Genomic DNA, 11,168 nt, shown 5'->3' on the forward strand with positions numbered 1-11,168 from the left:
TTGGCAAATTCCGCGCAAGCACTGAGCAGAATCAAGTGGAGGAGAAAGAAGAGATAGAGAGGTTGCAAATTGCCTCTTCTCTGCCTTAGTACTTTGTTAGGGCTTCCTACCCTTTTAGTGTTTCGACAATGGCAGCAGCCAATTGGCATCTCCGTAGTAGGCAGGTAGAACCGACTCCTGACACTCTTATCGATAAAGACAAACCGCCATGGTTCGGCCATGGATGACTTGCAGGTAACCTGGAATTGAGCGTCTGATTGAATTCTGTAAGGTTGTATAAGTGCAAATAGCTCTGGCTTCTTTGGCTTCTTTGGCCTCAGGCCTTGCGTGAACAAGTGAATTTCCCTTTTCCTTGTTTTGGTCACCCATGTCTCGATTCCACCGTTTATACGTAAACAAAAAAGATATCTTCATAAATGAAAACTTGATGTCTTATTTATTTGCATTGAAATCATTCATGTAATCAGTCGAATTATACATTTTGCAGACCCTATCATACAACATGAACCATGACGCCTCGCCTCTCCAATTCCCCTTTATCTCACCTGTCTTCCTCCACCCTGCTTCGCCTTGGATCTCAGCGCATATCTCTCCTTCTTCCAGGCAGACACCAAGTTATCCACGCTACCCATGTCGTGCTTGGGCTTGCGCATAAACGTCAACCGCGCTCTCCTGGCCCTCTTGGGCTTGCGCCATATGATGTCGATACCCGTAACAGTCGGGCTGTAAATCTTGAACCACATCTCCACGCCGACCTTCATCATCTGGCCTCGTAGCAAGATGGCCGTGTCTACGCCACGCCTCCGCAGTTGGATGAATGCTCCCGAAAAGGGTTCTCCGGCCTTGGTCGTCACCATGAGCACGTCGCCGACTTTAGCACTATCGGCGTGCTCTCGGGAAAAGAGCCTCGTCCTGGCGCCGGTCGGATCGAGACGGGCAATCTCCTGCTGTTTCAAGGCGGGCATCGGATCGGGATGGGTGGCTCGTGGTGAAGGGACCTGAGGCCATATCTGGAACTTTGCGACCTTTTGCTGCTCCATGTCTAGAATAGAAAAAAATTACCATTAGCAAAGCTGCCCGTCATTAAGGTCCTGATTCCCAAACAAAGATTGCCATACGTTGTCTCTGACTGAAGGCTGTTCTGGGGATGGAGGGGCTCGCAGCCTCTGTCGCCATGCACCGCTGCCACGATCTCTGGAATCTCGTCCTCCTCAAAGCCGCCTTCAGACAGCCCACCGGCTGCCTCGCAACAGCAGCATTCATCGTGATCGGAATTGGCGCCCGCCGGGGAGAAGAATTTGGCCGGTTGTTTGCGCTGGATTCAATGTCGAGATTTGGGATCGGACGTTTCGCAAAAGCTCGAATGGGTCGAAAAGCAAAAGGCAATTCTCCGCCGTGATTGGCCCGGCGCCTCTTTTTCTCCGACCCACCCGACCATCTTGCGACTATGGCAATGGGCCTTTGCATGTACGAAGGAACTTTTTCCATTTCGTCGGTAATTGTTCGAAAAGCCCACCAACATGGCGACAATGTCAAATCAGTCGCTGAGGGCGGCTGTCCGGTCGGTTGGACGACTAAATGGACGGACGGCTCGGTCTACGGGCCTTGTGCAGAGGCAATTCAGCACCTCGCCAGCACATGGTATGCAATCGGAAGAAGGGCTCTGAGCCTTGTAATCAAAAGATTCTAACTGGAAGCACACAAACAGGCGTCAGGGCTGTCTTCGCCGAGACGGAAAACACCGAAATGAACAAGATCCTCAACACCATCCAAGAAAACATCATCCTCCCCGCCTACCTCCCCGAGAAGCAGCGCAGGCTCGTCTTCGACCCCAAGATGAAGTCCTACCTCGAGCAAAACCCCATCATCATCGAGGTCGAGGGCCTCGAACACAAATTCTCCTCCATTGACCACTTCACCGGCATCGAAAACTCAAAGACCATCCTCTCCGAGGCCCTCAGCAGCATGAAGAGCCAGGACGACTGGGCCAACCTGGGAACCCTCCTGGCGGGGTACAAGAAGGCGGGGATACGGCTCAAGGCAAACCACTGGGGGAAGATTGTGCGCATGGCGGGCAAGAGCGGCAACATCCACGCCGTCATTGAGTGCGCGAAGCAGTCCGAGAAGACGGGCCTCTTGTTCACTAACCGAGAGACGGTGGTCCGGGTGCTCTCTTACATCAACGAAAAGGTCAGCGGCAGCAATTGGGACGAGGCCGAGACGAAGCAGGCGCAGAAATGGGCGGACCAGGTCCTTGATCTTATCCAGCGCAGGGAACACACAGTCGAGGGCCAGCCTACACGAGAGAGACTACACTTTTCTCGCGTTGTACGTGGAATGACTCTGTTCACAAGGGCATCCGCCATCAAGGTCAAGCAGGCAGCGGGCGAAGCCGTCGAGCAGGACATTTTGCTCCTCAAGGACGAAGTCGAACTGCTCAACTCTCTGTGGAAAGACTCAACGAATGCCAACCTGGAGGAGGTGGCCGAATTCGCAAAGCTCAACCCTACACTGGAGAGAAACTCCAGCCCCAAGGGCGTCAAGATTCCCACTGCCCTGAACGGAAGCGCATACGTGCAGGTTTTGGCACAGAACATCAAGGGTATTGCGCTCGCGCGGGAGATTGTTGGAGAGGAGGCTCAGGCCCTTGCGCCGGTGGAAGTTGCTCTGGCCGACCATCTGCGGCACTTTGTTCAGACCAGCAAGAGCCCGACAAAAGGCTGGGACCAGGAATACTCAAAAATCGTCGGACAAGCACCCAAGTGGTAAACTTCATTGTACAAAGTAGCAGAGAAGGAAAAGGGGGAAGGCGTCAGGAAACAAATCAAGGACCACACAAAAAAGAGAAGAAAGAAAGGGATAAAGTCTATATATGTATGATATATACGTGTACAATATAAAAAAAACACAAATTCAATGAGAGAGCTCACGGCAGCACAATGTACTTTTCTAAATGCTTCGGAATAGCCCCCAAGAGCTTCTTCTCCCCCAGCCACTTGCGCGAGAACAAGCGGTCCGCATACCGATACGCCCCATCGCACAGCATCGTCACCACGACGTGGCCCCGGCCCAGCTTCTCGGCGACCTCCTTGGCGGCGACGACGTTGAGCGCCGAGCTGGCGCCCAGGTATAGGCCTTCCTCGTCCAGGCAGCGGTACACCATCTCGATGCTCTTCTCGTCCGAGATGGTTAGTGATCCGTCCAGCAGGTCAATGTCCGGCGAAAGGTTGTCCGTGACGCGGCCCTGGCCGATGCCCTCGGTGATGCTGGAGCCCGTGCGCTCAATCAGCTTGCCGCCCGACGAGATGTACGAGTGCAACACGCTTCCTGGAGGGTCGGCGAGGAAGCTCTTGACACGGCCGCCCGAGATGTCCTTGAGATAGCGCGTAGTTCCAGCAAGCGTGCCCGCAGTACCAGTGGCACATGTAAAGGCATCCACCTTGCCATTCGTCTGCGTCCAAATCTCCGGCCCCGTCGTCTCAATATGCGCCCGTCGATTCGCCGTATTATCAAACTGATTCGTCCAAACAGCATTCTCCAACGCCTCAGCATGCCTCTTCGCCTGATGATTATAATTCTGCGGGTTGTCAAAGGCCACGGCGGGAACGGGATACACCTCGGCGCCCAGCAGCCGCAGCAGGTCAATCTTGCCCTGGGACTGCGTGTTGGGCATGTAGATGACCAGCTTGTAACCCCGCGAGCGGCAGACGTGCGCCAGGCCGATGCCCGTGTTGCCGGCGGTGCCCTCGACGACGGTGCCGCCGGGCTTGAGCAGGCCGCGCTCCTCGGCGTCCTTGACCACGTACAGGGCGGCGCGGTCCTTGACGGAGCCGCCGGGGTTCATGAACTCGGCCTTGCCCAGGACCTCGCAGCCGGTCTCCTCGGAGAGGCGGTTGAGGCGGATCAAAGGCGTGTTTCCAATGGCTGTGTATGCGATGGTTAGCCTCGAACATGTAACAGCAGCAACACCAGCCACAGCAACAGTGTCATATCAACATCACAGCACCATCTCATCTCATCTCATCTCAAATCTCATACCTCCAGTCAACCCTCGTGCCACGCCCTGCGCCTTGGACACGGCCAGAGTATATGCGCTCGGCTCAGCAGCCTTGGCCGCCGCAACCGCCAGACGCCGCGTCGTGTGTCGGAACATGGCGTAACGATGCTATGCCTTTTCAGCCTTCAATTGATGAACCACGAGAGAGTTGTAAGCTGTTGGAAAGCCTCAGAATTCCCATTCATAAGCCTCTCTCTCTCTTTCCCCAGAAGCTTGCTGGCGCCGAGGGCCCGTGGTGGGGCATTTCCCCGATGGCCCGATCACGTCATTTTGCGCTTCAATTAGATGCCGTTAGCGGAGAGCTTTAGAGGAACATGAATGTTTATTTTCATATCATTTACCAATGATTCCATCTCCATGTCTGTCATGTTGCCGAAAGTTATCCGACTATACCGATCGTTTGCAGGATGATTGGTATATTGGGTATAAGCGCAAATCTCATCTTGTGTGAGGCTTGATTATCATCTTTATACAGGCAGTTATTACTAGGTAGTAGAGCCAAGAAGCTCTTGTAAACAAATATGCTTCATCTCCGTCAAATCATCCCAATGCTCGAGGTATCTGGCCAGCCACATGCACCATCTTCCTGTGTAGATATGTCTTGCTCCTTCGATTACACCATCCAAAGTTCACATCACGTATTGCCTCTTTATGACTGCTGTGGCATCTTAACATATGGTGCTGGGAATAGACCCTTGGCACCCATGTACGTCCCAAAGAACCAGTCGCCATTGATATCCCGCATCTCCTGTATCTCGGCCCCTCGGGGAAACATGAGCTCATCCTCAGCACCAGACTTGGGATACCACGACCACATTGCATGGGCTACCTGGCCGGAGCCGCCATCTGGTGGAAACGTGCGCGCATATGATATCTCACCAAAGCTTTCTGGGGCTGTCGCCGACACATCTGTGGTGACAAGGCGCTCTACCTTTTCCTTTCCATCATTCCATGACCACTTTTGAAAATCCGGATGCGCAATATTCTCGAGAGGTTCGGTGCGGAGGGCTCTCCCACCGACGAGGTCCCTTTCCACATATCGCCACTGCCCAAGTTTACCTTCGATGAATCCAACAACGACCATTCTGTGGCCACTGGGGCACCTTCTCCACCCTGATGAGCTGTTCTCTTCGCTAATATCTCCCTTGGATTCCAAGTTGCTGTAGCAGGAATTACAAATGTCGTAGTCGCCAGGAGTGGCGTCTTGCACAGCCGAGCTTGAGCAACTGAAACAGTGATATCTCGTTGAAGATGGCGGGATGATATCCTTGCAAATGTCGCACTTTGGGTTGAATATGAGTGGTTTAAATGGTCCGATCCCAGGTAGCTGTGCCCCTGTTATGACCGTCGCTGTAGAGGGTCGACCGCCCGACTTGGGACTGCGAGGCTCGTATGTAGACTTGAACGTTCCTTCATGAGCCAATGGCAGAAGCCTATGGCTACACGACTTGCCTTGATTCACACAGTTGTTGCAGAACCCCCAGTCGCCCTCATTGCAGAAATCGCAGCGCCAGAAGCAATCATTGGTCCACGCAAAGCACCCTGAGCAAAATGTGCCAGTCTCCAGTCTCGACCTTGGATCGTCAGTCGTCAATTTTTTCTTACCGTCCCCACTAACAGTTGTTGACGCTGGCTGCTTATAGCGACCAGCGTTCAGCATGTGAGGCATGGGTATCGATTCGTCAGCTTGTTTGCGCTTCTCCCACTTCTTCCATGCTCCATAGCCAAATCCAAACCAGTAAAGGCAGCCTTTGCCTGATCGATAGCAGTCAATACACATGTTCCAGTGGCCGTCAGTGCACGCCTTGCAATTGTAATGCACGTCGTATTGAATGTCAGGCCTTTTGCATCTTGAACAACTAATCGAAGGCTCTTCATAAAGCTGCTGAGATCGTGGTGGTTGGTGTAGCGACGTCGCCGCCGTTGGGCTTTGAATAGGGCTAGATACCAGAGAATCAGGAGGACTAACCACCACTTCAGTTAGTCGGCTCGATTTTGAATTTCGCGCCGCTGTTATTTCCATCAATTCGGAGTTGATAGAATTTGGAGTTGAGGAAGCTGATGGATAGCTCTGCGCGCGGCTTGCAAAGGATGCGATTTTCCCATTGCCAATTGCTGGTCTATCGGCCGGTTGAGCAGCAGCAGCAGCAGCAGCAGCAGGGACAGTAGTCGAGCTAGAGCTTCTTCCGATTCTGAGAGCAGGTACTGACGCCGTAGGATCAAATTCATTCGGATCCCTCCTCAAGACTAAATCATTTTGAGAGTGGGCAGCGGGCCTCGTATCCATAGCAGACAGAGACGAGCCTACCGGCAGCGTTGGGTGATGACCGCCGCTGGTTGTTCGTCTTCTTGCTCTCCTTTCCGGCTCCCGAACTCCGAGGTTTGCTGATGGTGAAACTGGCGGCCTATTCCTGTCTCCAACTTCGCTTGTCGATCGTGAATGCGCTCGATGTCGGCTTTGGGGTCGGGCATTATCTGGCCGGAGCCTGGAATCCCTTGACGTAGATGTAGCATTATCATTTGCACGAGTCTCGGCTCTTCTTTCTGACTCTTGCCTGGAGCGGCCTCGTTGGCGCCTTCTATACGCTTCCGTGATGCGCTGACTGAGCTCGTCATCTCGACTCAAGTCGATGTTGTCAAGGTCAAGGCCATCTAAAAGACCCTCTTCTTGGATTTGCCGCGCAAACTCTTCGATTTCCCTCTCAATATCCCGCTCACTCATCTCGGACCCGATTAAAGACCTTAGTGACGACTGGTGCTCGACTTGACGTTGCCGGGATTCGCTTCGTCTGCTCCGAGCCTGCGAGTCGCCCTCCACAGCCAGATGTTCGGTATTGCTTTGCCCATTCCCCCCTCTCCCATCTCTTGATCGTTGCGAACGGCCGTCCGATCTATAATCTGAGCCTGATCGAGCCCGCCCATCGCTGCTCCGGCCTTCTGCGTGTCTCCGAGCCGACCTCGCTTGCTGGGTTTCTGGCGCGGCTGCGGCAACTGCCTCTCGTAGACTCATCTCCCTAACCTCGTCGATAAGCCTCCGGTCTTCCTCCTCTGCGCGCTTCTCCTCGGCCGTCCGTTCCCTGGTCTTGACTTTGGGTAGAACCTGGTCCCCTGGCTTGTACTTTTCCTCCATCTCCTGCTTGTCTGCCTCTGACCGCGCCTTGGCCGGGTTGGCGGCGGTGTACATGTCAAGGAGCGTCGCAACGGTAGCATTGTGTCGTGTGTCCCGTACCGAGCTTCGACATGACGGGCATGTGAAGATGATTGCATCTGGAGGTGGCGGGGTAGGTGCGCGGCCGACCTTTTCAGCCTGGAAGCGAAACCATTCTTTCAGACAGGCTCCGCAGTATGTGTGAAGGCAGTCGAGCAGAGTGAGCGGCTGATAGAGGAGCTCAGTGCATATCTAAAGAGTTGTGTTAGTCAGACTGGCGCTGATATGAATATGAAGATATGAATCCAAGCATCAAGCATGGAGGGACCAAATGGCGGGGGTCTCGTACCGAACACGTCAACTCCTTGCCCAGGTCGAAGCTCGGCTTGCGAGACTCCATTCATATTTTGGTTCTTGTGGCGGATGGGGAGATGCCCGGACTATCGGAGCGGCGCATATGTACGCAAATGGTTTGTGCGAGAGGAGTCGCGATTCATCGTGAAAAGAGCAGATTTGGAGCGGTGGTCACTGGCCACTCAGGGCAAGACGGGCGGTGGGTACGTACTGCAGATGCCTCGTCACTGGAGAGCGGGATACGAGGTAGACAGAGGTACCAATTTGGGTGAGCTGCAGGTAAAGGCGTGCAAATTAGAATCAGCTCAGCAATTAGATGAGCATCGTCAGCTGAGAAAATTGTGGTTGAGAAAATAGACTGTGAATAGCTTCAAAACAAAAGTCGATATGCTTAAAAACGCCATACTGTGTGTAGCGTCTTGTATTTTCAAGCTTCATCTAAGACAAAACGCCATGATATCCATAGTGCCCATCACAATGCGGAAAGCCAACTGCTAGGTGCGAATTAACTCCCCAGTGTGCCTAGTGCAGCTTATTTCCAAATTGGGTCGTCACCTTGATACTTCCTCTTACCTACTTGAGGTATGGATGGAGCTTGATCATAGCATCTCGCATGGCTTCCCTCTTCTGATACTCTCCGATATAAATTCCATCTCTACAACCAACAAATTCAGTTCTCTAGGGATTTAATAATTCCGATATGACCCCTCATGCAGCGCCTAGGTCTAATTCCGGACCGAATCCTATCTCCGCCACATACGTGGGCTATCCTTAGAATCCTAGCAAACATGTAAAGTGTGTAAAGTGTGTAAAGGGTGTATGCAGACCAGTTAGTAAGGTCAAACACTTAGTTGCAAGGATTGGGGATGGCATACTTAAATAGAGCCAGTGACGCAATTCATACTTTCAGTCATCCAATATTCCCATCTTGAAAACACTCAGTATCAGAAACAATCATTCACCATGAAAGTGATCATTGTTGGATCCAGTGGCTTCGTGGGCACAGAGCTCGTTCGACAGGCCATCACCAGTCCTGCTGTAACCTCAGTCGTGGGAATTGGTCGCCGCGAAACGCCAGTCCCGGAGAGCCTCAAAGACTCTAGTGACGCAGCAAAATTAATCTCTGTTGTGTGCGATGACTTTTTGAACTATTCGGACAATGTCAAGCAGCATCTATCCAATGCCGATGCCTGCATTTGGTGAGACTTGATTCAGGAATATTTGAGTGAGCTGGTAGCCTAACGTTTCTTTACTATATAGGCTGATGGCGGTAACTCCGAGGAATTCCAGCAAGATGCCTTGGGATGAAGTTCGCAAGATCTGCTCCGACTACACCATTGCTGGTCTTAAAGAGTTATCCAAGGCTCCTCGGAATAACACGACAAAGCCTCTGCGGTTTGTATATGTTAGTGGCGCCAACGCTGAGCGCGACCAGTCCAAGAAGCCATGGGTATTGGGCGACTACTGTCTCATGAGGGTAAGGATCATATCTCGTCTTACTGAGTGACTATTGGGAGAATAAAGTGGGAGAATAAAAAGTTGATCGTTGATCGCTAAACTGATTCATCACAGGGAGAGGTGGAAACTCGCGTCTTGGACTTTGCCAAGAACTCCAACAATGCTATTGAAGCTTGCATAGTCAAGCCGGGCCTCATTCGAGATCCTCAACAGGGAAATATTGTCACCAACACCTTTCAGAATGTCCTCACTAGCGTCATAAGCCTCCCTATTGTTTCTTTACACGATGTGGCGGCGACGTTACTCAACCAGGCGACAGAAAGAATTGAGAAGGAAACGCTGGAATGTGACGATATCACCAGAATTGGAGGGAGTAAATAGAGTCTCAAGAAAATGAGTGCAGCGCATATTTAGGCTGCTCAAACAAACACCCAGGTTTTGTAGTAATCAATGCTTCTATCATTTTTTATCTTGTTTGCGCCTTTTCAGCGTACATGCTTGTATCATCGCAGTGATATATCTTTAATGCCCTCCGCATTATCTGTCCAACCGCTTAAGAGTGAGTCCACTCGGGCTTCTTCTTTTCGGCAAAAGCCTTCATGCCAATCTTCTGGTCTTGGCTGCCAAACAGGCTGTGGAAAACACGTCTCTCAAACTCAACTCCATCCCGCAGGCCAAGGTCCTGGCTCTTGTTGACAACCTCCTTGCATGCCTGGACAGCGACCTTTGAGTATCCAGCAATGGTCTCAGCGAGCTTCAGTGTCTCCTCCATCAGGGCCTCATATGTGGGGAAGGTCCTAGCAGCAAGACCCCATTTCTCAGCCTCAGCACCGCTGAAGGACTTGCCCGTCAGGATCAGCTCCATGGCCTTGGACTTGCCAATGGCGTGAGTGAGTCGCTGGCTACCACCGGCGCCGGGGATGGTTCCCAGCTTGACTTCGGGCTGGCCAAAGTTGGCGGTTTCGGTGCAGTAGAGGAGATCGCACATCATGGCAAGCTCGCAGCCACCACCAAGCGCATGGCCAGAGACGGCAGCGATGATGGGCTTCTTCACCTGAGTGGTCAGCAGGGACCAGGACTCGATGAATGCCTTGGTGTAAGCCTCTGAAAATGTGAGAGGGGCCATCTCCTTGATATCGGCTCCGGCGGCAAAAGCCTTTTGTGAGCCGGTAAGAATAATAACCGAGGTCTCATCGGAGGCGTTGAAGTCGTTGAGAGCCTCGTTGAGCTCCTTGATAAGAGGGGTGCAGAGTGCATTGAGTGCCTTTGGTCGGTTCAAAGTCACTAAGAAAGAAGAAATAAGAGAATATTGGTTAGCAAGCTCATTTTTCTCTACATAGAATCACGCTGCACCCGTTGATACTCACCTTGTCCAACGCCCGGCTTCGGGGTCGAGGTCAAGATATACTCATAAGACTTGGAGCTATAGGCCCGTGCAATTCGAGGCAGCGTGGACCGCTGGAACGGCACCTTGGCGACTGCGGGCCTCGCAAAACGGAAAGTATTCATGATGAGTGTGTTTTGTGTTTTGATTGTGTTTATGTTTGATCAGAAGAGAAGCTTCCAATGGACAAAATGAGATGAGGTGAAGATGCCGGCTTTGGATGGGGAAATGCTGGAAAGCATCGGCTCTAAGCCGAGGATAAACTGCCTAACAGGTACCGCGTCTCGGAGCTCCAGTGACGACACGGCGAGAGGGGTGCTGACTAAGGCAGACAACGTACTAAAGTGTGTACGCAAAGAGTGGCTGACTTATTCTCTGCAAGGTCCAAATATGGAACCATCTTTGGGATCTTGATAGAATGCGCCTGTTAATTGTTGGAATAGCGTTGGGAATAAGGAGCTTTGAGTAGTAACAGCCAGACAGACGATCCCAAAAACCAACATGATTGAGCTCAGTACATGTATCGTTCAGGCAATCCCAGAAGCTAAAATCGGCATTAACTAACACGAAAAGGAGGAGGAGAAGGCTGAAGGTACGAATCATTGCGATGGTAGCAGCACGCAGTGTTATGCCAGAGGACATGAAGCAACCAACTTACATCGCTTCCTTTCTGCGTCAATTCGATGTTCCCATTGAAGAGCTTTCTTTTGCCTTTTACCAACAAGGAACGTATAGGGCTTAAGCTAGCCCCGTCGCAACTAGAGCGG

General features: G+C 52.1%; 6 protein-coding genes across 6 annotated transcripts; 2 read left to right on the forward strand and 4 right to left on the reverse strand.

Annotated features, from left to right (window-relative positions):
• Positions 1 to 536: 536 nt before the first annotated feature.
• On the reverse strand, positions 537 to 1,263 carry T069G_05432 (ribosomal protein l19 domain-containing protein; the record flags this gene model as incomplete). The annotated part of the gene is made up of 2 exons (XM_056172642.1): positions 537 to 1,042; positions 1,119 to 1,263. The coding sequence occupies 2 exons, from the start codon at positions 1,261 to 1,263 to the stop codon at positions 537 to 539; spliced, it is 651 nt and encodes a 216-aa protein (XP_056029500.1).
• A 266-nt stretch (positions 1,264 to 1,529) lies between these two features.
• On the forward strand, positions 1,530 to 2,769 carry T069G_05433 (uncharacterized protein; the record flags this gene model as incomplete). The annotated part of the gene is made up of 2 exons (XM_056172643.1): positions 1,530 to 1,641; positions 1,709 to 2,769. 2 exons carry the CDS (start codon positions 1,530 to 1,532, stop codon positions 2,767 to 2,769), a joined length of 1,173 nt encoding a protein of 390 aa, XP_056029501.1.
• A 157-nt stretch (positions 2,770 to 2,926) lies between these two features.
• Positions 2,927 to 4,153, reverse strand: T069G_05434 (pyridoxal-phosphate dependent enzyme domain-containing protein; the record flags this gene model as incomplete). The annotated part of the gene is made up of 2 exons (XM_056172644.1): positions 2,927 to 3,924; positions 4,039 to 4,153. 2 exons carry the CDS (start codon positions 4,151 to 4,153, stop codon positions 2,927 to 2,929), a joined length of 1,113 nt encoding a protein of 370 aa, XP_056029502.1.
• Positions 4,154 to 4,706: 553 nt separating this feature from the next.
• On the reverse strand, positions 4,707 to 7,605 carry T069G_05435 (zinc finger, c3HC4 type (RING finger) domain-containing protein; the record flags this gene model as incomplete). Its single annotated transcript, XM_056172645.1, has 5 exons — positions 4,707 to 5,339; positions 5,391 to 5,939; positions 6,006 to 6,948; positions 7,015 to 7,457; positions 7,555 to 7,605. The coding sequence occupies 5 exons, from the start codon at positions 7,603 to 7,605 to the stop codon at positions 4,707 to 4,709; spliced, it is 2,619 nt and encodes an 872-aa protein (XP_056029503.1).
• Positions 7,606 to 8,522: 917 nt separating this feature from the next.
• Positions 8,523 to 9,398, forward strand: T069G_05436 (NAD(P)H-binding domain-containing protein; the record flags this gene model as incomplete). The annotated part of the gene is made up of 3 exons (XM_056172646.1): positions 8,523 to 8,758; positions 8,820 to 9,036; positions 9,132 to 9,398. The coding sequence occupies 3 exons, from the start codon at positions 8,523 to 8,525 to the stop codon at positions 9,396 to 9,398; spliced, it is 720 nt and encodes a 239-aa protein (XP_056029504.1).
• A 172-nt stretch (positions 9,399 to 9,570) lies between these two features.
• On the reverse strand, positions 9,571 to 10,526 carry T069G_05437 (enoyl-CoA hydratase/isomerase domain-containing protein; the record flags this gene model as incomplete). The annotated part of the gene is made up of 2 exons (XM_056172647.1): positions 9,571 to 10,301; positions 10,385 to 10,526. The coding sequence occupies 2 exons, from the start codon at positions 10,524 to 10,526 to the stop codon at positions 9,571 to 9,573; spliced, it is 873 nt and encodes a 290-aa protein (XP_056029505.1).
• Between the last annotated feature and the right edge of the window lie 642 nt (positions 10,527 to 11,168).

Source organism: Trichoderma breve, chromosome 3 (assembly GCF_028502605.1).
Source record: "Trichoderma breve strain T069 chromosome 3, whole genome shotgun sequence".
Lineage (NCBI taxonomy): Eukaryota > Fungi > Ascomycota > Sordariomycetes > Hypocreales > Hypocreaceae > Trichoderma > Trichoderma breve.